Genomic DNA, 27,057 nt, shown 5'->3' on the forward strand with positions numbered 1-27,057 from the left:
AGAAGGGTAGCCGGGGAGTGGGAAGATCTCTCAAAGCCCCTAACAATCTCTTCTTCTTCCAATAGACAAAACTAACACTCCATTACAACTTCACATTACAGTTTCTTACTTTATTAACTAAAAGATTCCATTTTTTTTACCTTTATTCAGCCCAAAACTTTAATGATTCAGCAGCACCTAAACTTGGTTGATTGGGTTTCTCTTGAAGCAACTCAACATCAAATGCTGCCTTCTAAACGATTCCTTTGCATGCAATCTTTAGCCCCTTTGTTTCAGCTTCAAACAGCTACATCTAGACTCTCCTCTTCTTGTTTCTCCATCGATTTTGCTCCTTTTGTTTTTTTTTGCAGGTTAGCTATGAAGATTAAAGAACCCATTCATTTCACTTATTCTTAGTTGAGGTTATGAACCAAACCAAAAAGAAACATTAAACTAAACCATGAACCACATGCTTACTTAAACCAAACTCAAAATCCAACCATTCTTAGGCCCACTACCGAGTACAGGCTCATAAGAGTAACTTCCATAGGTAGAAAACGATCTATTCTAGTAAACCAAACACTACCTTAAAAATCTTGTACACTCCACTTTGCGTCCCTCACCTCTCCTCTCGGTCCCTAACAGTTCCGAATGTACAGTATCATTAGATTCATATACAACGTGGGGCATTACATCCTTTCCTCCTTAAACTAAATTTCGTCCTCAAAAGTTGCTTTACCTCTTAATTAAATAAGTGCGGATGACGGGACTACATATCAGATTCTAGTTACCATGAAGCTTCTTCTCCCACAAGATTACCCCACAATACCTTCACAGGAGGTACCAGCCGGTTCCTCAGTCTCTTTTCTTTTCTTTTCGGTCCAAAATTTCAATAGGCTTTTCTTCATAAGAGAGGTCTTCCTGAATTTTTGATACTTCCAGCTGAATTATGTGCCTGGGGTCCGAAACATACTTTTTCAATGTTGACACATGAAATACCTTATGAATATTAGACAGTTCAATTGATAGAAAGATGATGATGTTTTCATTTTGGCTTTGTTGCAAGGGTGGAATTGTACAGAATACAGTAAAGTTTTCTAGTACATGGAACATTTGATATAAAAGATTACAAGATATTTGGGAAAAAAATTCTTGGAGATTATAGGGAATTCCAAAGAAATTGGGCTTCTGTGGAAAAGGTTTTATAGGGGTTGATAGGTCTAGCATTGGGTCTGCTGGTTTTCTTTGCTATGGTTTTTCTCCCCCTTCCCTCCTCGCTTTTTTACTTAACTCTCTATCTCTCTCTCTTGCGGCTGTATTATTCTTTGAGTGCATTTACCTTCTTTAATCTGCATTCTATTCATTTTTAATTGTAATATTTCTGTTTGTCATAAAAAAGTATCTCCTCTAAGATTCTGGTTTTTATCCTGTCTAGCAAAACTTATCCATATATATTTTGTGACTCTATGAAGTTTTAAGCCTTTGATTTCATTTACACTATTTCTGCTGCATGGTTGATTAGATGCATTACTGATGTGGCACAGGCAAGATATGCGATTATGAGGAAATACATGCCAAAAGTTGGCTCTTTGGGGCTTGATATGATGTTTAGAACATGTACTGTTCAGGTGAGATTAGCATTAAGTTTCTGGTGAATTCTTGCTTGCTAAGTTAATAAATGCTTTTTTTCAGATGCTATACAAAAAATTCATTTCCATTTATGATTTTTCAATTTATTTATTTATTAATACTATTTTTTTGGGGGGGGGGGGTGTTCAAAATATTTTAGAATTGGATGGTTTAACTGATAGAAAAAATTTGGATTCCTATTGGTGCCTTTGGTAGGTAAATTTGGACTTCAGTTCTGAACTAGACATGATCAGGAAATTTCGTGTTGGTCTTGCTCTGCAGCCAGTGAGAAACTCTTTCTATTCTTTTACTTCTACATGCTTCTGTTGCTGCTTGTTCTCTAGTTTCTGAACTACATATGAAAACAGATTGCAACTGCGCTTTTTGCAAATTCACCTTTCACTGAAGGAAAGCCAAATGGTTATCTTAGCATGCGAAGGTGTCTTCAGTTATCTTGAACTTCTGCACATGTTTTGATATGGCCCTACCAATATGGTGGAGCATATCTACTCAGGAGATGTATTAACTTTTTATGATTTATTATGACAGCCATATTTGGACTGACACAGATAACAATCGCTCTGGCATGCTCCCTTTTGTGTTTGATGATTCGTTCGGGTAAGTACATTTTTCTTTTAGTTCGGGTAAGTACATTTTTCTTATAGTGTTTGTTCTCAAAGTGCCCTGACTGTGGGAAGTGAAGGCAATGCTTCTGGTTCCTTGGTGTTTAAAGTCCAGAACCTGTCTTTGTTTTGTGTTTGGCTGTGGATTCAACCTATATTTAAAGATCATATTCTCTGACAAGTTCAAGTTCAAGTTATTGCCCATTCAAAGCTGCTGAAAAACATTGAAAGAGTGCAGCTACAGTTAGATTAATTTGAAAATTACACTCTCATAGTCCTCTAGAACTCAGAAAAAGGATCCCCCCCCCTTTTTCTCTCTTTTGAGAAGATTCTGCCTAGCCCATTCCAATCATTGGAACTTCATCCTCTTTGAAACAATATCATCCCCATACCCTCCTAAGAAAACCATTTGAATCTGGATACAATTTGACCAGAAGTCCTGATTTACTTGGCATTACCCTTTTACCTTTAGTTCCATTTCTACTAGAAATCCTCCATAACTCCAGAATTGACAACCTGATTTAGTTCTGACTTTCAGCATATTTTCTCCTCCACACTAACTTGACATAACCCTCACGATTATCCCTAACCTTCATCCTTAAGGTGGCCCCACACCCATTCTTTTTCTTACTTGAATTGGCTGGTTTGTACAAGTTCCTGGTTAGTTGTCCCCTAGTTAATCCTTTTTAATCTAGGGCCACATTAATTGTGTCCTGCTGCTGACATCCATTTCCCTATGAGCTTCTGGTGACAGTGTAGGTCTGGGGAGGAAAAGAGATAAGAGAAAAGGGTAAGAAAAATTACTGCTGAGAGGAGGGATTGGCATCCTACAACAAAGGACCTTAAAGCAGGTTGCTTTGGGGTGGGACGTCTGAAGCAAGAACTCTCTACCCATTGCCTCATCATATTTGTTAACATTTTCTTGAAATGTATGCATTTAACACCTTTTGAGTCGCTTCTGATATGATCTGATGAAGTATAGTAGTACATCAAGTATTTGTCTTCTTTTACCCAATGTTGCTTGAGGGTTGTCTTGATTGTCCACCTTTCCGTATTCAGGAAGCTTTTTTCTTTTCCCTTAACATTCTCATTTCTTCTTTTTCAGGTTTGAGCAGTATGTAGACTATGCTCTTGATGTCCCCATGTATTTTATTTATCGGAATAAGAAGTACATTGACTGTTCTGGAATGTCCTTCCGGGTTTCAATCTATCCCTGATCTCATTTTTATTGCTGCTACATTTATTTCTGTAAACGTACTCTGATATTGGTCAGAAGGATTTTCTTTCCCCACTGTGACTCGTGTCAAGTGCTAGTGGGTTGTTTCAGATATAACTATGATAAATATGTATGCAGGACTTCATGGCAGGTAAACTTCCTGCTGCTCCAGGCGAGTTGCCAACACTTAATGATTGGGAAAATCACCTGACAACAATTTTTCCTGAGGTTAGGTTGGAGAAGCAGCCCTTTCGCTTGTTCGTTATAAATCTAATTCAAAATGGGTTTGTTATCAAATAAAAATGCCTAAACAAAGGTATATATGGTGCTCTTTAATTCAGGTCAGGCTGAAGAGATACATGGAGATGAGGGGTGCTGATGGGGGTCCTTGGAGGAGGTTATGTGCATTGCCAGCATTTTGGGTATTTTGCCTCCTCGATTTTTAACTGAGGACTTATTGCTAATTTAGTTTACTGGTTGAGATATAGATCCTGACTGGAAATCCTTAATGGTAGTTTAGAGGGTTAGGATTAATCGATTTTTATCTTTGGCTTGTGTCTGTCAAAGTTGGATGCCTAAATTTGACTTGAAGATTCCAATTGGAGAGTCCACAGATCATGCACCTCAACTCTTTAACCTTTTGTTATTTTATGATATGACATTGGTGTGATATTCATATCAATTTATTTGTGGTGCTTCTGTTTGCATGAACAATAAAGAGTCTGTTGGTATGAATGTGTAGCCTACTGGTTGTAGCATATATTGCATTCAATTTTATACATGATTATTCACTGGCTTGTTGGCCAGGCAATTTTAGTTTATTCTGATGCTGTATCACATGTAGGTGGGAATATTATATGATGAGGTATCGCTACAAACTGTTCTTGATATGACTGCTGATTGGACTGCAGAAGAAAGGCAGATGCTGAGAGATAAGGTACTGTAGTGCCAAGTCAGCCAAGAATGTGAATTTAATGCCTGTATCTCCTTGTGCAAATTTTATGGTGCACTGCTGTGGTTATCTTTTTTCCTTCTGTAATTTTCTTTATCTTCCCCACATAAATTCTCACATGCTTAGAAGAAGTATGCACTATGATGAAAAACTAAATATATGAAAGTTTCGATTTCTTTTAGGGGATATATGGGTTAAACACTTTCCCTTTCCCCCTTTTCTAGGTTTTCTCTTCATGGAACCTTTCGGTATTGATTTGTGTGTTATATATATATATATATATATAAATTGATAGATAGAAAAATGGTTGGATGGACAGATAAATAACCAGCAGAGGAATGTAGAAGAGAATGAGTAGAAGAAAAAGAAGAAAAGACAAAAAAGAGGTTGCACAAGCAGAAGAAGCAGCGTGCAATTGGGAGTAATTTCTCTCCTAATTGCAGGCCTTATTTATTAAGGTTTGAATGTAAATAAAAGTCTATTCTGTCCTACTAATTATGGCAGAATTCCGTAATTAAAAGCAATGAAACTGCCCTAAACCATAAAATAGAAACTAGGGCCAAAAGGCCTTGCAATGGTGCTAATCTCTGAAGTTGCAAGACACACACACACACACATATATATAAACTGTTAATTTTGCTCAAATTTTGCTTCTATGGTTGGTAATGAATTATTTGATGATGGTCCTAGAGAACTGGTTGACTTTATATACATACACATCTTATCATTCCTTTACTGCTTTTGAGTTTGACTAGTACAAAGAATCTAATTGCACTTAGCTGAGTGTTGGTAGGTACCAAAGACGGGTCTAAAGACACCATTTCGAGATGGTCTGCTAAGACATGTTGCAGAAGAAGTTGTGAAGTTGGCAAAGGTAGATTCCAAATACTTTGTGAGATATCAGAAGTTCCACTATCTAGATTGAGTACCTCATAATATACATTCATTGCGTGGCTGTGCCACAGGATGGCTTGGAAAGAAGAGGCTATAAGGAAACAGGGTTCTTGAATGAAGTGGCTGAGGTGGTGAGGACAGGTATTACACTTCGACCTCATCAATTAATTCTTGGCATTTTTATGTGCACTTCACTAGTTTGGACCCAATTAAGCATGCCTCTTGAAATAGGACTGTCATATGTAAGGAGTGAAAGACAAGTTTGTCTTTTATGAGTTAAAATTGCAGTAGCAATACCCTTTTCTCCTTCTACTCCTTGTTTACTTCCTTTTAATAAACAACTAAGTCGGACATATTATTACTTAAAAAAACAATGGGATTCATTTCCAACTTCATCCTCTCCATCTTCTCCTACTGTTATCACTGCTGTGCAACTTCTTGACCTGAAGAATCTTCATCTTCTGCCTCTTCTTTTACTCACACTACTTTGGGAGTCTGAGAGAAATCTACAGAGGATTAAGCAAGGGGAAGATCTATGATACATTAGATGTAGCAAAATTCTGTTGATGGAATTACACTTTTTTTATTTTTGGGCTTGCTGCTGCAAGTAGGATCTTATCTTTCTCTCAAATAAGATTTTACCGATGCCATTCTAGATTGGCAGATTCTATTTTGGAAGTGTGCTCAGATGATTGAATTCTGATCCCCTTGTGAACTTAAGGAAAATTCTTGCTTTGTGGCGAGAAACTTCGGGATCTTGATCTCTATCATTTTCTGTTCCAATTTCTTTACCTTGCCGTTTCCTGAAAACGCATGGGTCCATTGTCCTGTGTGAACAGAAGTTGTCAAAGTCAAGAAGAAAACTTTTTTAGAATCTAGAACCAGAGAGGAAGAGTCGTGAGAAATTCCTACAAGGTGCTCTCTTAAGCTAGTGCTTCTGTGGCACCGTCTTGACAACCTGTTTGCAGTAGCAATAGCCATACTTCCTCATCTAGTTTCTCTATCCTTTCCACTTCTTCTTATGCCCTTATTAAATCAATCATAGAAGCTTGTTGTTCTCATCATGTTAAGAGAATTTAATTTGAAATCAAATAACCTTTATCCTCGATCCGTTGGAGAAAATCATCAGCAAAAGCATTGCCCCTGTCAGAAGAACTATCACAAGCAGTGTCACCATCTCTTCTTCCTACTTCAGGTTCTTTGCTAGGGCTATCAGAATCCTTGAGAAATTCATTCTCCTGCAGTAGTTTCAGAGAGAGAATCCCACTTCTGCTTTTCATATTTGGAATTTTTTGTCTTCAGAGCCTTGTTGTTTAACGACAAGTGTTCATGGAAGCAGGAGGATCTCAGGCGATGTTGTTTTGAAGTTGAGATGTTAGGATCTGCTTTCTTCAAAGGGGGACAGATGATGAGGAAGAAAGGAAGAAGACAAGGTTATAAGTGGTATTTTATACAGCACTAATTAAGAAAAGTACTAAAATGGTCATGGCCATTGTTGAAATTCTTTTCGAAATCTAACGTGCAAAGGTTAATGAACTGGGTTTTTAGTATTGCAGACCCTATCAGAAGGGGGTATTTGTAATTATTCTGATTAGAAAGGAGCACGTATAATTGGGTCCAAAGTATGGTTACATTTCAAGCTATGTTTATTCTTCTCAAGGTTTGTTTTTCTTTTTTTTCCTGCCTTTAGTATATTCAAAACATGGTTTTCAAATTTTTCTGAACTTGCCTCCTCAACAAGGTGAGATTCTCGATATCTTGTCGAGATCTAGAATAGATGTTTTTTACATTTTTATTTTAAAGATTCAGGTTGATGCTTTGGTGCTCAAATGGATATGATTTTGAAAGTTTAAGGGGAGCTGTTGAAAGAATTGAATCCTGATTTATGCCAGTGTGACATAGCAAGTCTTTATTTATAACAGTAGAACGTAAGACGGTAAGAATACATACAATGACACCCGATATGGGACTAAAAAACATGAATAATAAAATCACTCTAACAAACCAAACTACCCCTCTTACTTAACTCTTGAGTTACAACACTCCCCCTCAAGTTGGTGCATAGATATCTATCATAGCCAACTTGTTGACAATACTACTAAATAACTTGACACTCAAACTTTTTGTGAACACATTAGCACATTGATTGTTAGATGTGACAAAAGAAATCTGGACCAGCCCATACTCAATCTTTTCTTTAATAAAATGCCCATCAATGTCCACATATTTGGTCCTGTCATGCTAAACTGGATTATGGGCTATGCTGATGGCTGATTTTCTGTCAGAATATAGCCTTATAGGATCTTCTAGATTTGCTGCAAGTTCTCGAAGAGGGCCCTTCAACCATAACACTTCACAAATGCCTTAAGCTAAAGCTTTAAACTCTGCTTCAGCACTTAACTAAGCCACTACAGCCTGTTTTTTTGCTCCTCCATGACGCCAAGTTACCCCCCTACATGAGCAATAGCCAGAGGCAAATGTACCATCTTCCAGACATCCTGCCCAATTTGCATCTGTGTATGCTTCAACTCTTAGATGTCCTTGAGAAGAAATTAGCATACTTTTTCCTAGAGATGCCTTCAAATACCTCAAGATGCAATATACTGCATCAAGATGTGAAGAGTAAGGATCATGCATATACTGACTAACAAGGCTGACTCCAAAAGTGATATATGGCCTAGTGTGTGACAAATAAATCAACTTCCCAACTAGTTTTTGGTATCTGGTTTTGTCAATTGGTTCTCCTTCCTTAGCTTTTAAGTGTTGATTAGGTTCCACTGGGGGGGGTCTAAAAGTCTACACGCTAGCATTCCAATTTCTTCTAATAGGTCCAAGGTGTACTTTTTCTTAGGGAGAGAGAGACACCATTAGCAAAGTAGGCCAACTCCAACCTAAGAAAGTACTTGAGCTTGCCCGTGTCTTTTATCTCAAACTTTGTCCCCAAGAAGGTCTTCAAGATTGTAATTTTCTCCTCATTGCTTCTTGTACTGACAATATCATCCACATATACAAGGAGTATTGTAGTATAAGATCCATTATGCTTGATAAATAGCGTATTGGCCTACATTACTTTTCTTGTAGCCATAAGAGACCATTGCCTTGTGAATTCTTCCAAACCAAGCCCTAGGGGATTGCATTAGACCATATGAGGCTCTTCATAATGTGCACACTTTCCCATGGGTCTTTGGACTAGAATAGCCAGGGGGCACATCCATATAAACTTCTTCCTGAAGCTCTCCATGTAGGAACGCATTCTTCACATTTAATTATTGAAGACTCCATCCTTGATTTACAGCACATGAGAGAATAGCCCAAACAGTATTCATCTAAGCAACAAGGGCAAACGTCACTTGGTAGTCAATGCCATAAGTTTGAGTAAAGCCCTTGGCTACCAATCTTGCCTTATACTTCTCAATGGTTCCTTCTGCTTTCGTTTTATTACAAACACCCATTTACACCCAACAGTCTTCTTTCCTACAGGAAAAGATACCAAATCTCATGTCTCCCCCCCCCTTTCCAGTGTTTGCATTTCCTTATCCATAGCTTTCTTCCAGTCTGAGTGAGACACTACCTCCTGCCATGAGTTAGGAATAGAGGTGAAAGATAAAGAGGAAACAAACCTTTGAAATTCTGGGAATAGGGACTAATATGGCACATGATTAGAAATAGAGTGCTTGGTGCAAGTACGTGGCTGTTTTCTTAATGCAATAGGCAAATCAATATCAGAGATAGACTCACCACTAGGAGCGATTGTATGAGGACTAGGATCCCAATGCTTTCAATTGCTGTGGCAGAGGGGGGAATTTTTAGCTACCTTTGGTAGTTCTTCAGAGGAGATCTAGATTCCCCCTGCACATCATCCACTAGCTATTCATGTCTAGTCATTCCATCTTCTAATGGGAAATCTGCTAAAGGAGACTCAATAGTGGGAACTTTAGGAGGAATTTCAAGGAATACCAAAGCTTCTTCATTAATACTCTCCCTATGAAGAGTAAGGGAAGAAAAAGGGTACCTGTTCTTAAAAAACATCCATAGACACAAAAAAATCTATGAGAGCTAGGATGGTAACGTTTATACCCCTTTTGCATAGGGGGATAACCTAAGAATATACACCGTAACCCTTGAGGATCTTGTTTGCCATGACTATAATGGTTATGAATAAATGCAACACATCCAAAGACCTTAGGAGGAACAATGAAAATGGTTGTCTTTAAGAGAACCTCAAGAGGACAGTGTTGGTTTAAGACACGGGAAGGCATCCTATTAATTAGATAGGTAGCGGTTTGAACCACATCACCCCAAGGGACACATTCATAGTAAACATAAGAGATCATGCCACCTCCAAAAGATTCCTCTTTTTACCCTCTAGTACCCCATTTTGAGGAGCTGTATCTACACAAGGTTTGATAGATAATCTCAAGATCAACATAGTAAGAGGGAAAACCACCACCTAAATATTCAATCTGATTCTCAATCCTAAAGATTTTTATTACGACTCCAAACTGGGTCTTAACCATGTTATAGAAATTCTAGAAATAAGAAAACACATAACTTTTTGGGTGTAAGAGATAAGCCTATGTAGTTCTAGTTCAACGATCAATGAGTGTAACAAACCAATGATGGCTAGAGATAGACACAGTCCGAGAAGGACCCTACACATCAAAATGAATAACATAAAAAGGAACTTTACATTTATTATCAGAATTGAGATAAATATGTCTAGTTTGCTTGGTCAAAATACAAGCATCACAACAAAAATCATTCAAGTTGCACCTTTTAACTAAATTAGGAAATAGTCTAGACAAAACTTATAAGGGAATGTGGCCAAGATGATTATGCCACTGTAACAAGGACTTTAATGCAAGAGTAGATGATACAAAAATTGTCAAAAGAGCTAATGGAGAACCGTCCAATAAGTAGAGCCACCCCATTTGTTTACCACTACCAATTGTACGCCCAGTTTCCAAATCCTGAAAAACACAATGAGATGGAAAAAAAAGTTATTTTGCAATTCATACCACAGGTTAAGCTACTAATACGCAATAAATTAACCGAAAATTTAGGAACATGCAAAATAGAAGAAACAATGAGGTTTGGTGAACAGATAATGGAGCCCTTTCAAAAATAGGTGACAGGGATCCATCAACTGTTCGAACATCTTGAGCAAAAGGAATAGAAGAATAAGTGTGAAATAAAGAAAATGAGCCTATCATGTGGTTGGTTGCCTCAGTCAATAATCCAAGGGGACAAATAAAGTTGACACTGTATTGGAAATACATATAGAGGTTGGGAACTAAAGGTAGAGGTAATGGCAGATGTTGCACTTGCGCTGGGAGTTGACCATGTGGGGATCCATCAAGCCTGGTCATCAGCTGACGAAAGATATTATGGATCTTGTCTAAGGAAATATGTGCTAGAGTACTCTGGATATCTGGAATAGCCCAATTTGCATATGCAGGACTGCAGCCCCTACTTCCACTCTTACCTCCACCATGGGAACTTGCTGAACGTCCATGTAACGTTCAACACTTATCCTTTGTATGTTGTTTCTTCCCACAATATTCACACTTCACAGGAGGCTAAGAATCACCAGAACTAGGCTTAGGGGATTATCAGAACCAGCAGGTAGTGCGGACCTATCGGAAGTCTGTGTATGCACCATAGCTATCCACCAATTGTCCTCTCTATCAACCATGGCATAGGCTTCTTCTAGAGAGGAAAGGGCTCATGGGAATGTATTTGTACTTAAATTTGATCATACTCTATGTTTAATCCTGCAAGAAAATAATAAACTTAAAGCTTGTCCTCCCACTTCTGATAAGTAAAGCATCTTCAACATTCTTTTGATGTAAATTTTCAATAGAAATCCAAGGTCTGATCCTCGAAGTGTATTATAATACTGAAAGAGAGTAAGGTCTTTCTATTACAACTGATGAATCTTTGTCCAATTTCAAAGCATTGTGCATCATTATTTGCTCTATTGTATGTATCTTGAGCAACCTTCCAAATAATAGCAGCATCAGAAAGGAGAAGATACCACTCTACTATGCTTGGCTCAATAGAATTAAGAAGAAATCTGATAGGCCCCTCATATCTCGTGTGTATCTCGCAAGCACAAGAAGAAAGCTGGATTTGGCGAATAACAGCTAGGGAAGGCAATCAGATATGGTCCTGAGAAGGAGGTTGCTGAATAGAGAAAGCAATCAGATCTGGTCTTGAAAAGGAGGCTGCTGAATAGAGAATGATTTGCAGAATATTGCATAATATTTACTACTAAATAAGAGGGATTTGGGGACGGGGAAAAATATTGTGAATGATTTGCGGAATATTTACTACTTGAATAAGATAGATTTGGGGACAGACAGAATATTGCAGAATATTTAATACTGAATGAGGGAGATTTGGGGGATTATGGTTGATTAGGGGTTATAAATAGGGGTAAGATGTGAGTAGTAGTTAAGGATTAGTTATGTGAGTGTTTGGGTAGCCATAGGCTAACGGGCAGCAATATGTTGTAGGGGTGGCTAGCACCATTGTAACCAGTTTATCATTATTCTTCGTTATTCTATCAATTAAATAATATTAGCTTTGCATTTGATTCGTGGGTTCTTATCAAATTGGTATCAAAGCGTGATGACGATCTGCGAGAATAGATGGATGTTTGGATTGTCCATGTTTTCTGGCGAATGCAATGTGCAAGAATGGCTTCTTAAAGTGTTGTTATTTTGTTGGGAACACCAAATTGAGGAGAGAAGGTTGAGTGTGGTTCTCCAACATTTGGAAGGAGATGTGCTGAATTGGGTGTATGATAGATCTTGGTTGGAATTTAGTTGGGTGAGTTTCCAAGACGCCATTAAAATAGATTTTGGTTATAGCAGAGAATCAAAACGAATTTTGAGTTCGCACAATCCTGAAATAGCGATCAGCGTTAGTGAAGACAACCGTGCTATGCAATCACAGGGAAGAGGAAGCAATCGACGAAGGCAAATAGTGCGGATGAAGCCGTGATTAATTTCAGACCTGTTCAAGCTTGCGATGATAATCGAAACAATTGCATGGAAGTTTTATTTGAGTTTTCCACTAAAGAGAGAGAAGAGAAGAAACATAGGAGGGGGGGCACAAAGGCTTTTTCGGATAGAAAGTAAGGTGGATTGGGAAGCAAGATGTCCGGTGAAACCACCATGGCTAATAGTGGTAGCAATGGAAGGGGACTCGTCAGCACCGTCAGAGATGAAACAGCTTGAATTTTGGCAAAATTCTGGTGCGACGTGGGTGCGATTGCCAAATAAATTCTTTCCTGATTTTCACCTTGAGGACAAGGTGGGGACTGTTGGGGGGAGTATTGATAGGCCCCTCATATCTCGTGTGTATCTCGTAAGCACAAGAAGAAAGTTGGATTTGGCGAATAACAGCTAGGGAAGGCAATCAGATATGGTCCTGAGAAGGAGGTTGTTGAATAGAGAAAGTAATCAGATCTGGTCCTTAAAAGGAGGTTGTTGAATAGAGAATGATTTGCGGGAATATTGCATAATATTTACTACTTTGAATAAGAGGGATTTGGGAACAGGCGAGAATATTCTGAATGATTTGCAGAATATTACAGAATATTTACTACTGAATAAGACAGATTTGGGGACAGGCAGAATATTGCAAAATATTTACTACTGAATGAGAGAGAATTGGGGAGATTAGGGTTGATGAAGGGTTATAAATAGGGGTAAGATGTGAGTAGTAGTTAAGTATTAGTTATGTGAGTGTTTGGGTAGTCATAGGCTAACAATGTGTTGTAGGGGTGGCTGGCACCATTGTAACCAGTTTATCATTATTCTTCGTTATTCTATCAATTAAATAATATTAGTTTTGCATTTGATTCGTGGGTTCTTATCAAAATCCTATACCCAAACAATCATCTGTATACCACTTTGTATATTGCAACCTAGAGAAGAAGGCTTGGTAGAGGTTCCATCAAGATTGCCAGTAAGACCACGAGCACCAATTGCAAGAGAAACAAAATGAGAGTACCGTAGATAATTGGTCCCATTCTGTTTGATCGTAGTCATCTGAAGCGGAGAAAACTCACAATCCCTAGGAATCGATAAACGGGAAAATCATCAGATATACCAAGAGTTGGGTGTAATTGGATCAGCCATCACAGGAACTATAACAAATCACCACCAAAAATAAGAGAAAATACTTTTTAGAAATGGAACTGTTCTCTTTTTATTTTTTTTTAATTACTGGTCGGATACGGATAGGATGCATATATGGTTTGGTTTAATGGAGAAAAAAGAAGTAATGGTTATGGTTTGTCCAATGGTTCAATGGTACCAGGTTCAATGGCTGGGTTTGATGGTTCTAAAACAAGTCGATTGAATTTTTTTTTAAAAACAGAGGAGATGGGTCAGTTCCAGGAAATCTGAAGAAGGGAGACAGAAAGGGTCGGTGGGTTAGTTTAGATCTAATAGGAGAGAGAGAATATGGTTCAAAGGATCTAGCGAAGAATTTTCAAGCAATGAAGAGTATGGTTCAATGAAGAGCTCTAGTGAAGGTTGGTTTTCTGGTTGTAGGTTACTGGTTGAAAGGGCTTGGTGAAAGTTACAGGTGACGCAAGGTTGTAGAGATGGTGGAAGAAGAAAGAGTCAAAGGTGGAAGATTAAAAAGAAGTTAAGGCGATGCAAGGTTCCAGAGATGGTGGAGGAAGAAGAAAGAGTCAAAGGTTGCTGGACAATCCTTGAAAAAAATCTGGGATGCCTATCAGTGGTTAATGAAACTGGTAGAAGACGATTGGGATGATGCAAAGGAAAAGACCCAAAAAAAGGCAAAGGTGAGTTTTCTGCATGAACCTCCCCATTTTTCTTCTTGTGCTCAACAATTGAGAGAGAAGAGGATGATGCTCAATGATGGATCAGAGTTGGCTCTAATACCAAGTTGAAAGAATTGAATCCTGACTTGTGACAGTGTGACATAGCAGACCTTTATTTATAATAATAGGCCGTAAGAATAAGTACAATGATACCTGATTTGGGACTAAAAAAACATAATTAATAAAATTGCTCTTGCAGACCAAACTACCCTTTTTTCTTGACTCTTGACTTACAACAGGAGCATGTTCTAATATAAATAAACATACTTAAGCTTTCAAAACATAAAAATACTTAACCCCAACCCTAAACTTGACAAATCAGTCCTGAAATTTTAGTTACAGACTTACAGCAAGGTTGCAGGCCTTAAGACATAAAAATTCAATCCCTAAGCCTCTGCCAAAACTACCCTAGGCCTAGCGTAATCCTTGTATACCCTAAACCCATCCAAACCACAACCACCGAAGGTACTTCCAGCTTAGAAGACTGCTGATTCTCAGGGAAGATGATCCTAGAGTGAGCTTGATTCCTGGGCTATATTCAAACAACTAAACCCTGGAATTTGTTTCACATTGCTGGTTGGTTTGATCATTTTCAATGCTTGCACTAAACTCAGTTCAACGGGGGCTGTGATGCTGTTCATGTGGACAGCAAAGTAAACAGTATGTTATCTTTCTTCTTCATGCTTTGATCTACATCAATTCTCACCACGCTTAAAACGTCTTCCCCGAGTTTTATAGAATTTAGGAATTGGCTTGTGGTGCATGTCCAGTTTCAGGTCAAAACTATTCTTTGCAGTTCACGTATGTTTGAAATGGAATCTTCGAGGTGAGGAGCTTTCTCTTCAAAACATTCAGGTAGGATCTCATTGATTGTGTCCACGGAGTCTTTTTCAGCTGTGTCTTGACCTTTTCAAGCTTCAATGCAATGTGGAGCTCTTCTGGATCGTCCTGCTGGTGATTCTCAATCAATTTACTTGTTGCTTCAACCACCATGTCAGCTGTAGTCCCAAGTTCCAGAATGTCACCACTTCTACTTTTCTTGCTTCAAATTCTTCAATATAAGTCACTTCCTTGATGACTGAAATTTCTGGAAGTTTGAAGATTGACCTCAATTTCATGTCCTGGTCCATTGATTGGCAGTTCCTACTCTTGTTGCACTTCCATCCTTGAAACTTTGGTGACTGTCACAATAGAATCTGTTGGAGGTGGAAGGTGGTGGCAACCAATTTTGCTTTAAACATTTCTGGTAAGAGAGGCCGCATAGTAGTTGCTTCATGGTTGCGTCATGGTTGCGTCAAATGTAAGTGCATCCTGGGGTAGCCTTTGTGCATAAGTTTGGGTAGGTAATTGTTCTCCAACTCATACTTCCTCTCTTCCCAAGTTCTAGGTTCACATTTGCTAGCTACAAGTTGTAGCATGGCCTTGGACTGGCCTAAATCTGTTTGGGACTGAGATCAAGATGAACTGGTCCAATTAAATTTTGGGTTTTAATAGGATATCTAATTATTTAAGGTTTGTTTATTGAGTTCATTGTAATTTTTATTTTAGAATCTCGGTTTAATTAAGGATTCAGGATTATTTGATTAACTCTTTATCTTTAAATACCCCTGTGCCATTGTTTTATTTTATGGAATAGAAAGATGAATTGAAGCTTCTCTGTGTTGTGTGTGTGCACTCCCCTTTTCCCCCTCTTCTTATAAGATCTCTTCTCCCTCTTCCCTGTAATTCTTCTTTCTTTTCACATTTTCCTCTCTTTTTCCCTTGTATTCTTCTTTCCTTTCTTCTCTTTGTGCCACTTTATGAGTCTCTCTTCACAGAGTTTTCACCATTATCTAGCATAACCAATTAGTGAGGAATAAACAAACCTGAGTTTTCTTCCCTCTATTGGGTTGTACCAATCAAAACATTTCTCTAGAGAGTTCAACCAATTGTATGGCAGAATAGACTCCTGTGTCCTGCAAAGGAAGTTACTTGTGACTTCATCTTTCTTATATTAACATCAAATATAGGTAATGTTTCAGACTTGTATCAGTATATAAACTTGATATAAAATATCAGATCTTCAGTATAGTAAGGCTTTACTGTTGATTGGAAGGAACCATAGGGTAGAATGGCAAACTAACTCATCCCGAACACCCACAATATTCTATAGGATTCAATCAGTAACAAAACCCAGCCACAGGGTTTAACCAGCTCCTCAAACTAAAATTTAGGTAGTGGAATGAAGCTCTAAATCCAGCCAAGTGATGAGGCTGTAATGGAGGTTGAATTCTGAAGGTCAGGCTTGAGAACGGAGTTAGGTCATGAAATTAGAAAGTAATCTAGAAAATAGAAGGTTGGACAGCTTCTTGGGGACCACCAGTGAAGAAGGCGTCAAACAGGAATCACACAAAGGTGCATGGCAGCAGCGAATTAAACTCCCAAAAATTCAGCCTAATCTGGTCAGTGTTGCAGGTATCAGAGGGCTAGAAGTTCCAGCTCTTTTTGGATCCTCTAGAAGCTGGGATCTGCTGGTTAGGTCTGGTCCAATGCTGGTCCTCTAAAACTTGGTTCAATCAGGCTGTGACACTGATCACACAAGTGTTGTTGTCTTTTCTTCATGTTTTGATCTACATCAGTCTGGCATTGACTTATGATTTGGCAGATATAATCATAATATCTACTTGGCCTCAATCATTAGTTTGTCAATCTAAAACTCACATTGAAAGCAGGTCTAGCATGATGTTAAAAATTTTAATAGACGTAAAATAGACCGAGTAGTCAAATATTACTACTTCCTCATGTGGAGGGTTTGACTGGTCAGACTTGGAATATACATCCAGGGTTGCAGGTGACAACCCTAGGCAGTTGACATTTGTTTGGAACTTATGTTTAAGTTTATTATTTCTTTTTTGGCTAATAATATAATACTTGGTATTTTTAACTCTAGTTTATTGATTGATGATATGGATGTATTTCTCAAAGGGCAGGGTCAGAAGCCCACTTCAGATTCCAAATCTACAAATAACAATCCACTGATGTTTCACCGGCATCATCAAGTTCTATCATTTTAGACGTTTTTTCAGTACAATCCCTCTATTATGTTTTAACTTCATAGCTGGATTTATTTTCAGCGTTGTATTCGTATACCAACCTGTTACTTTCTAATGAAGAAAGAATCAGTTTGAAGAATTTCATAAACAAATTTCCTTTGATGACAGGCATAACACCAGCAGAGAAGCTTCTGGAATTGTACCATGGACCGTGGGGACAATGGGTGGATCCTGTTTTTGAGGAGCTTCTCTATTGATGTGATTTTAGATTTCTTGTGCATGGATTGGTAATAATCTCCCTACTTGATTGAGAGTTATGTATAAACTTCATGGCTGTGTTAAGTAATCTTGGTTGCTTTTCCCCTATGCTATGAAAGCTGATTGTTGTTAACACTACTAGTTGCCAGAAACAAATCTTTGGTGTATATTGCAATCCAGTGTACTTCATCGACTGTTTTGTTTGGATGGTTCAATTATTAGAATCTCATGCAGTTATTCAGAAGCCTTGAAAGATCTACTCTTGGTCCATTCTTTGGAATATACCCCATGTGCAATGACTTTCGGGGCATATCTTTTTATTTTTTTATTATTTTTTTTTTTTGGGGTGGTGGGGGGTTACAGAGTTGGTACAAATTAACAAGCTTTCGTTGGATCATCATATGTACCACGTTGTGGTGTGCAGACCCTAAGAATTGAACTCAGAGGGAAAACTTGGTGTTGCGCAACTGTGTATTTATGTTATTGTATAGTTAGGGAAAAAGGCGGCAATACTACCGTGGTGTATGCACCCACATCCTATTTTTATGATGTCGGTCTCTTTGTATGCAAATTGATGCTTGCTGAATTCTTCTCCCTCTCCATGCATGTATGATGTCGGTCTTTGAATGTATTCTGAAGGCATTTATAGTTTGGCATGGTCGACATAAAATCCTTTGGTAGACAATCTTTGTGGATGGAGTTCAACTGTTTAACATTACCTGGCATCCTTCATTGAAGAACTTCACTATCAATAAAGAGCATCACTAAGCTTTTGAAGCTATATTTATACACACGTCACTAACACATAATGTTTTATCCAAACCCAAAAAATTAAAAATGGAGTCACTAACTCATAATGTTTGGTTTCTCAAATCTATTCACCAGTATTTGCTTTTGTTTGAGGCCTTTCTCCCCTTTCCTTCCTATCACTAAAATCTTTGGGCAGGTATGTAAACGTTTCCCTAAGCTGCTCTGTCTTGCAAAAGCTATTCTTGTGTGTTTGGTGAACCTTTATATCAGTTTATATTACAGAAGAGTTAAGAGTTATCTGGTGGGTTGCAGCATCTTACCCAAGTGTGGAGCCCTACATATATGCTTACATTGAGGAAAAGTAGAAATATTTACATTGACAACAAGATCATCATGTAACTGAAAAAACGTCTCCCCAGTTTTTTGCCTCCCCTAACCGAGTCTCTTCCTATGCCTCACCACCATCACCACCTTTATCTCCTCTCTCACCCACTCAGACAGCCGGCCGTCCCATCTGTGACCACCATTCCCTGGTTAAGAATCAACCAGCCCCACCCTCAAGGCCTCAACAACCCTCGAGTTTGGATCACCTCCTCGCAGGCCTTAAAACTTTTTGAACATACAATAGATGTAGGCTGGATGTCTCAATACTGATAAAACATTTCATAGATAGAATCTTAGCATGGCTGCTACACATTGTGTGGTGGAGAAGAATCATCAAAGAACAATCTGTGCTCCGCCAAATGGAAAGGTGATTCGGATTCACAACCCTCTACCGCTGTCCCCAACCTTTTCCCTTCTCCTCCCTGCTGCCCTACCCTCTGCCCTACAATCCACACTAGGCTTGATCATTGGTCTGGATCTGCCCGTGGAAGCAGCTTTAATTGATGATTCCATCAATCATTGCTAAGGGATTCCATTCATTCTGCTGTATTCCGCATTCTTGATCTCCTCCTTTGCCTGTTCTAGCTTGAACCAGATTGAAACCTTTTACTCAAACAACTCTCGGCTTCTTCTCCCAATGATTCTTCGGCTTTATTATTCACATTATTTTTATACACAGCTCTATTCTACCCCTATCTCTCTTTGCATTTTCTTTCTGCCCTCTCGCTTTCCACTCTTTCTCCTTGGAAGTACACACTGAAAAGATGGATGCTGTTGAATTTCTTCACAAGAGAAAAACCATCCACGCTGATTGAGCATGGAAGTGAGGAATCGTGATGAACGAGAAGAGATGCCATAATCGGTTGCTCTTCTGATCATGATTCTTGCTGTTTTGGATTCCTAGTTGCAAAGATTTCAAGCTGGAGTTACAAGACATAAAGATTGTGGATGAAGCCGGTTTGCGTGAAAAGGAGAACGCAATCGAACCGACACCATTGCGTTGGAAAGGAGGAGCTGAGAGACTAAGAGTATCTTAAGAGGGATGATAGAGAGCAAAACATGGTTAAAGGTTGAGAAAACTCTAACGGATCAAAATATAACAAGTGTCCATCATCTATAAAAGTACATTTTATACGATTAGTATATAACAAAAGGTTTTTTTCGGTCAAAGTATATCACAAAGGTCTGTTATCTATAAACACAGTATAGGAACTTAGTTTTGGGACTGATAGCTTTTATATAATGGGGTGGGGATAAGTATTTTATACATACGGATTTCTTCTCTTGCCTGAGGAGATTTGAATTCTTGACCTCGTGTTGGTCTTTGTCAATTGGCTCAATTGAAATTTACCGTATCAGAACTTGAGTGGATAAAAATCTCTATTTGACATACATTTCCACAACATGTTTTACATTTAGAAGTTATTCTAAATCATAGAAATGTTATTTGGTACAATTCTCATTCTAGAGCTGTTGAATGAGATTCAAAACAGGTTTTCTTTTGAAATTGCTCCCAGGTGAGACTAGCCCATTCCATGTTCTTGTTCTTGTTGAAATTAGGGGTGTAAACGGATCGGATTCGGATTAGGTAATACTATATCTATATACTATTATATTCAGATGGATTTGGAGCCTATTGATTTTCAGACGAATTCAGTCGGATTCAAATGATATTCGGATAGTTATTTTTCTAAATCGATTCTTCTAAATGTGTATGAATACAAATTGAATATAAGTTTTCGACTACTTGCTGACCTCTTTACCATTTTACTTGTGAGAGTTAGGTTTCACATCTAATAATTTAGCAACATTTTATTTATTTTAGTAGAAAATCTAGAAAAATATTCACATATCTCAAGTAAAAATAAGAATAGAAATCTAAATAAGTAACTTAACCGGATAATTTTATCGAACGGATAATAATAAGTTGGAAAGGGGCATTACAATATCCACATCCTATTAGTAATTGGAGGATTCGGATACCCATATTCGGATATGGATTTGAATTTGGAGGAGGATTTCGGTTATCCATTTACACCCTTGGTTGAAATCATGCATTTGATAACCAACGACTGAGTAATCCGTGTCTATTACTTCATAATCCAGATAGTCTCCACCTAGGCAAGCCATCCCCAACTACCCCCCCCCCCCTTTGGGTTGGGATGAAACATGGTTTGGCCGTGGTACATGGGCAGCCCAAACCTAAGGGTGGGGGGATAGTCTGCCTAGACAAAGAGGATCTAGACTCCCTTTATGATGAGGACTCATAGAATTCAACATTCTACCTATTGGAAGAGAGTGGTTGTAGGCAAGGAACTATTTTTCGGCGAATTTCGCTGAAATTCGCCCCCTGGCGAAACAATACCAGGGGGCGAAACGAAATATACATAATATCGCCGAACTCGCAAAATCAGTTCGGCGATAAATACTGATTTCTCGGCTATATCTCGGTGATATTCGGCAATAAAAGGGGGGGGTTCGCTGGATTTTTTGGGGAATTATCATTTGAATTATCTGATTATCTCTCCCTTAACCCAAATCATCCAAAGCTTCTCTCTCCTAGTTCTAGGTGTTTTTGCCATATTTTCGTCCGATCTTCGACATAAAACCGCAGTACTCACTTCATACTTGACGGGTATAGCATTATTCGCGATGATCAAGCGAGATTTCACACAAATCTAGGTATTTTTCATCTGAGAGGTAAACTGTTTTTTTTTTAAAATGCATGCCATAATGTTGTTGGATGAGTATGAAATTAATATATGTTGAATACAGTAGGCTGATCTACAAACTCATAGAGTTGGATTTTTTTTCGCTAAGTAATTTATTTATTTATTTTCGGGCGTAAAAAATTGTATTTTTTATACATTTTAAATGCTTGCTTTTTGCATGATATATGTGTTGTATCGTGATTGAAAAAATATATGTGGATCTCCATGGGTCGATCTACAGACTCACGAAGTCGGAATTTTTTCGACCCAATAAATAATTATTTGATTTTTTGAAACGTATTAAAATATAAATATAAAATATAAATAATTATGAAAAAAGAAAAAAATTAGGAATAAATAAGGAAAATGATTTTGAAAATTAGAGAAAATTATAGAATACCTATATAATTATTTTCAAGTGCTTCTCGTTTGGTTTCATTGTCAGTTTTGATATGGTAGCCTTTTCTTTTGTCGAAAAAAATTTAAATATTGTTTAAAATATTATATTGGTATTGTTTAATTGTTTATGAAATCATATTTATTGCAACAAACCAATAGTTATCATGTCTAGCGGTGGGAGAGGAGCAAGTTCACAGGGCCAGGGACAAGGACAGACACAAGGAGCGATGCCTGTAGGGAGGGGGAGGGCTGATCCTGCATGGCAGTATTATGTTGCAATTGATGACAACAAAAGTAAAACAAGATGCAACTTGTGTGGTAAGGAGTTGAACTCATGTGGCATAAGTAGGTTTAAGGCTCACATCACTGGTAGTTCAAAGGATGTGGCCACCTGCACTGAAGTGAATATGGATATCGTGAAGGCAGTTAAAGAGATGGAGAAAGACAAGGGGAAAAAGAAACAAGAGAGGAGAAGGGTAAATGATGCATTGGATGAGGCGGTGCGGGCACCATCATCTTACAGAGCTGATTCAGATTCTGATCAGGAGGTTGATCCCGTTGATTTGAGAGAGCGGGAGGAGAGGGATGTTAGAAGGGCGATGGCTGAGAGTAGGGCGGTGCAGTACCAGGAGGAGGAGAAGGCCAGAGCTAGATTTACAGGAGCTGGTACCTCTAGGCCTGTAGGGGCTGGAGCATCTGGATCTAGGGATAGGGGTGGTATACGTGGTATGTTCAGTCGATCACAGAGTCAGAGGGTTCCTTCTATGGTTGATGTACGGGGATCACGTCCACGTGACTATCCACAGAGATCAGATCCTATCCTAGAGCAAGATCCTGATATTTTCAAAAATAAGGGGGCCAAGCAGCCCAAGATCACAGGTGCATGGAAAGGGATGGCGAAGAAAGTGAAAAGGGCAGTGTCGAAGTGGATGTACTACAGTTCAGTTCCAGTAGATACAGCACAAGGTCCTTATTATAGTAATATGGTTGACACTATTGCAAAGGCAGGTCCTGGATATCGTGGTCCTACCCCTAACGAGGTGTTGACCACTTTCCTGGCTGAGGAGAAGGAGGAGCTGCAGCAGTACATCAGTAGTTTGAGAATATCTTGGGAGACATATGGATGCACCATTATGTGTGATGGATGGACTGGTCCAACAATAAAGCCTATCATCAACTTTATGGTGTATTGTGATCGGAAGACTGTGTTTCTAAAATCTGTGGATGCTACTTGGCATACAAAGGACCACAGGTATATTGTTGGACTTTTGCAGGATGTGATTGATGAAGTTGGGAAGGAGAATGTGGTGCAGATTGTCACCGACAATGGCGCCAACTTCAAGAAAGCCGGTGAGGTACTGATGAATACAGCTGGATATAACCTATATTGGACACCCTGCGTAGCTCATTGTATCGACCTCATGTTAAAGGACATCGGTAAGATCAATATTATCCAGAGCACAGTGGAGAGGGCCAGGCAGGTAACAAATTTCATCTACAATCATACTGTTGCTCTAAATATGATGAGGCAAGCATGCGGTGGTGAGCTAGTGCGACCCGGTCCTATGAGATTAGCCACGAATTTCGTCACCCTGAACAATATTCTGGAACGGAAGGTGGGCTTGAGATCCATGTTTTCATCAGAAGAGTGGTTCTCATGGGTTGGATCAAAGTAAGTGTTTTTTTTTTAATCTAGTCTCTACTATTTGATTTAACAAGTTGTTAACTTCTTATACATTTATACTATTAAATATGAATATCTAATATGTAGTATTTATTACTAACTTAATGTGTTTGTGATAATTCAGTACTAGTAGTGGGCACACCGCACAGACGACAATCTCGTCTGATGAGTTTTGGAGGAATGTGAGAATTGTGCTGGAGACCTTAGATCCTATAATAAAGGTCTTACGTATGGTTGATTCCTCCCTCAGGGGGCCCACTATGCCGCACATATATGCAGCCTTGGAGAAAATGAAAGCAGCAATCCAAAGAGCTAACCCCAGAGGTTCCGTTGCGTACTTGAACATTGTTGATGCTAGATGGACCACTCATCTAATTCATCCGATGCATAGGGCGGGTAAGTAGTTAGTGTGGGTTACTACTTATTATTAATAATTTGTAACTTGTAGTAAATATTAATTATTTGACTGTGAGTTTGTGAATTGTGCAGCCTATTATCTAAATCCAAAATATCAGTACATTGAAAATTTGGGATTGCGGTCAAACCTGTTCGATGCCGTTATGGAGGTTATTGGGAAGTTAGAGCCAAACACAACGGTCCAATCAAATTGCCATATGGAAGTTAGAACTTAGAACTTGCTTTTTATTTGTGAAAGAATTTAGCTAACCATCAATACAAATTATTGCAGATAAAATACTTTAGGGATGCACTAGGGATAATGCAGTTGAGTGGTGGGTTCTATATGGGGGCGATGCAGAGAACCTCCGAAAAATGGCAGTGAGGATCCTCTCCCAGACTTGCTTTGCCTCTGGGTGTGAGAGGAATTGGAGTACATTTGGGATGATTCACTCCCAGAGGAGGAATAGGTTGGGAAGTCAACGCCGAATGATCTCGTGTTTTGTCACTACAACATGAGGCTGAAGTTAGAGAATACCCGTATAAACGCTAACACTGGGACAGACATGGACATCTAGCTCGATGATATCTTCGAGCTCATTGTAGATGACCAACATCCACTCACGGATTGGTTGTTGGACAAGGGCAAGCCAGTGTTAGACCAGCCTGGAGGTAGGCCATACCCAATCATTGCTCAAGCTGCAGGAGTTAATGTAGATGATTACATGGCATCTCGAGAGGGGCAAGTACATCAGGCGGCTGCCGCCACAGTGGATGAGAATTGGATGGTGCAGCCTGGCACGCAGGAGGATGATCCAGATGACACCCTTGCTCCTAGTCCCAGTCATACTCGGAGGGATGATGATGACGACGACGGTGGTGACGACGGTCTTGGTGGTGGTGGTGGTGGAGGAGGAGTACAGGAGCGATATCATGTTATATTATCAGAGGCACATGATCCCCCCCAAAGATACATTGGAGAGACTCAGTACACACATGCCACCCAGGATGACGATCATGGTGGTGAGCTTTATCGTGGTCGTCCTACGAGCTACAATTGGCCAGGGAGGGGGGAGCTTCATAGGGGGGAGCAGCAGCATATGCATGGCCAACATGGGTATGGGTCGTATGGCTTTGGTTATAGTGACGATACTCGATTGTATGGCTCATACGGCCATTTCGATCTGATTGACAGGTTGTCAGGAGTGATGGGGTCCATGACCTTGGAGGAGTTTGTAGGCTCCACACCTGCTTATGGCTATGGTGTCCCTTCTGCTTATAGACACGATGATATGTCTTCTAGGATTTCGCACTACCATGGATATAATGATGGATCTTCCATGAGCTTGAGTTCGCAGGAAGGCAACACGTATGGTGGTTGGGGTAGTGATGTTTAGGGTTATCAGCATCAGGGTGTCCTGTTTATGCCTTCATTTGGCTCACAGAGAACAGTTATGTTGGAGGCAACATACCGATATCCTTTCGATGGTACGATGTCAATTGAAGAGCTCCAATCACGTTACCCCCTTGAGGGGAGTAATTTTACAGTCATGGATGATGAAAATTACAGAGGCCTAGTTTCTTTGTATGTCAACAACCATCAGCATGACATGTCTTGGAGTGACTTCAAGAAAATAATGGAGCGTAAGTTTAATGTTGTAGCCTTTGGGCCTTGTACCCAACTATCAACGGAGACAGAGTTGGAGCCTGAGGATGTGGATCCACCAAGGCATAGTACTTGGTATTTAGTAGTTGTATTGTATTTGTTACTAGTACAATAGTTTTTTTTAATGATGTTGATCACTCTATTATCATTGTGCATATTTATGTTAGTTTAATTGTTTAAAATAATGTTGTAAAATTATAGTTTTACCGGTATATACAGTCGAGTATATGCTGAACAAAAACACCAATTTGGGTGAGTTTTTAGGCAAAATCAACCATTCCATTGTGTTTATTGGCATCAAATTAGGTTACTCACCAAATTTCAGCTCATTTTGACCAAAAAAACCCACCAAAATTAGGGGGCGAAATCAGCCGAACTAGGTGGTGAAATATTGCCGAGATCTCGGCAATACTTCGCCATTTCGCCTGGTTCGCTGGGCGAAACGAGCGAAAGTTCGTTCCTTGGTTGTAGGTAGGGCTGCAAGTTTGGCTCTGGCAGCCCAGACCCGCGCTAAGCCCACCTTGAGCCCGAATAGGGCTTGGGCTAAAGATTTGGGCCCTAAGGGCGGGTTAAGGCAAAAATATTCTAGCCTTGAATTAGGGCATGGGATTACTCTCTGGCCCGCCATCCCATCCTGGCTTGTCCCGGATTTTGGCCCCGATCTTAGCCCTAATTGTAGCCCTGATTCTGGCCCTGATTTTGGCCCTAATCTTGGCCCTAATCTAGGCCCATGATTTTGGCCCTAATCCTGACCCTAATTTGAGTTTGGACCCTCCACCCATATGGAGAGGAATTAATTATAATCTACATGGGTGAATACTTGACACATGTCAAATTTTAAAAATATGATCATATTTTGTATAAAATTAATAAAAATAAATTAGATCCTCATTACCAATTTAGTAAGCATCCATCTGATTTTGGCCTAATCATTACCCTAATTTTGGCTCTAGTCTTAATGCTAATTTGACCCTGATCATGTACTAGATTTTTACCCTAATCTTCATATTAACACTGATATAACTATAAGTCTCGACTTTGACCTTCAGTCATTTTGATCATATTACACTATGAGTTCACTTTTTACATTATTTTTAAGCTATTTTTTATTTTTTGAACTAAGTCATTTTTAGTTCCAAAAAACATTGATTTTTTTTTTTTTGACTTAGGTGAGATAATATATTCTAAATAATAAAAACTAATATATAGAAAATTAATATCTAACAAATCTACTCCCCAACTTCTCATCATGAATATTGACATTTTTCTTTTGCCTCCAATGTGATATTTCAAAAAAAGCTAAAATATCATTTTCTTTAACTACAAAAAAAATATCAATACTAAATTATGGAAGATGAGTTTATTTATCATATACTAAAAATATCACATACTTTAAAATATCATTTTCTTTCAGAGCTCAATATAGAATTATGGAGTATGAATTTATTTATGTTTAGAGCAACACTATCAATTTGTTGACTATTTTATCATTTTGTAGGAGCTTAAATCATCTTATATTTTTATGAATTTTATTTTTAGTTTAGTTGTGTGATACTTTTATGTATTATTATTATTATTATTTTTTAATGAATTTACATTTGATATTTTAGGTCCAAGGATA

At 38.7% G+C, this 27,057-nt stretch overlaps 1 protein-coding gene across 2 annotated transcripts in view; it reads left to right on the plus strand.

Annotated features, from left to right (window-relative positions):
- LOC149005768 (glutamate--cysteine ligase, chloroplastic-like) overlaps positions 1-17,712 on the plus strand; it is a 35,318-nt gene extending 17,606 nt beyond the window's left edge. For both annotated transcript variants that reach the window (XM_089168487.1, XM_089168486.1), the window contains 11 exons: positions 1,524-1,607; positions 1,825-1,893; positions 1,977-2,047; positions 2,158-2,226; positions 3,337-3,430; positions 3,586-3,675; positions 3,789-3,869; positions 4,292-4,384; positions 5,193-5,273; positions 5,365-5,434; positions 17,357-17,712. In XM_089168487.1, the coding sequence (XP_089024613.1) occupies positions 1,524-1,607; positions 1,825-1,893; positions 1,977-2,047; positions 2,158-2,226; positions 3,337-3,430; positions 3,586-3,675; positions 3,789-3,869; positions 4,292-4,384; positions 5,193-5,273; positions 5,365-5,434; positions 17,357-17,445 (891 nt within the window). In that variant the 3' untranslated portion in view covers positions 17,446-17,712. The remainder of the gene's footprint in view (positions 1-1,523; positions 1,608-1,824; positions 1,894-1,976; positions 2,048-2,157; positions 2,227-3,336; positions 3,431-3,585; positions 3,676-3,788; positions 3,870-4,291; positions 4,385-5,192; positions 5,274-5,364; positions 5,435-17,356) is intronic.
- Positions 17,713-27,057: the final 9,345 nt, after the last annotated feature.

Source organism: Hakea prostrata, chromosome 9, assembly GCF_041222555.1.
Source record: "Hakea prostrata isolate BN-2017 chromosome 9, UWA_Hpros_2, whole genome shotgun sequence".
Lineage (NCBI taxonomy): Eukaryota > Viridiplantae > Streptophyta > Magnoliopsida > Proteales > Proteaceae > Hakea > Hakea prostrata.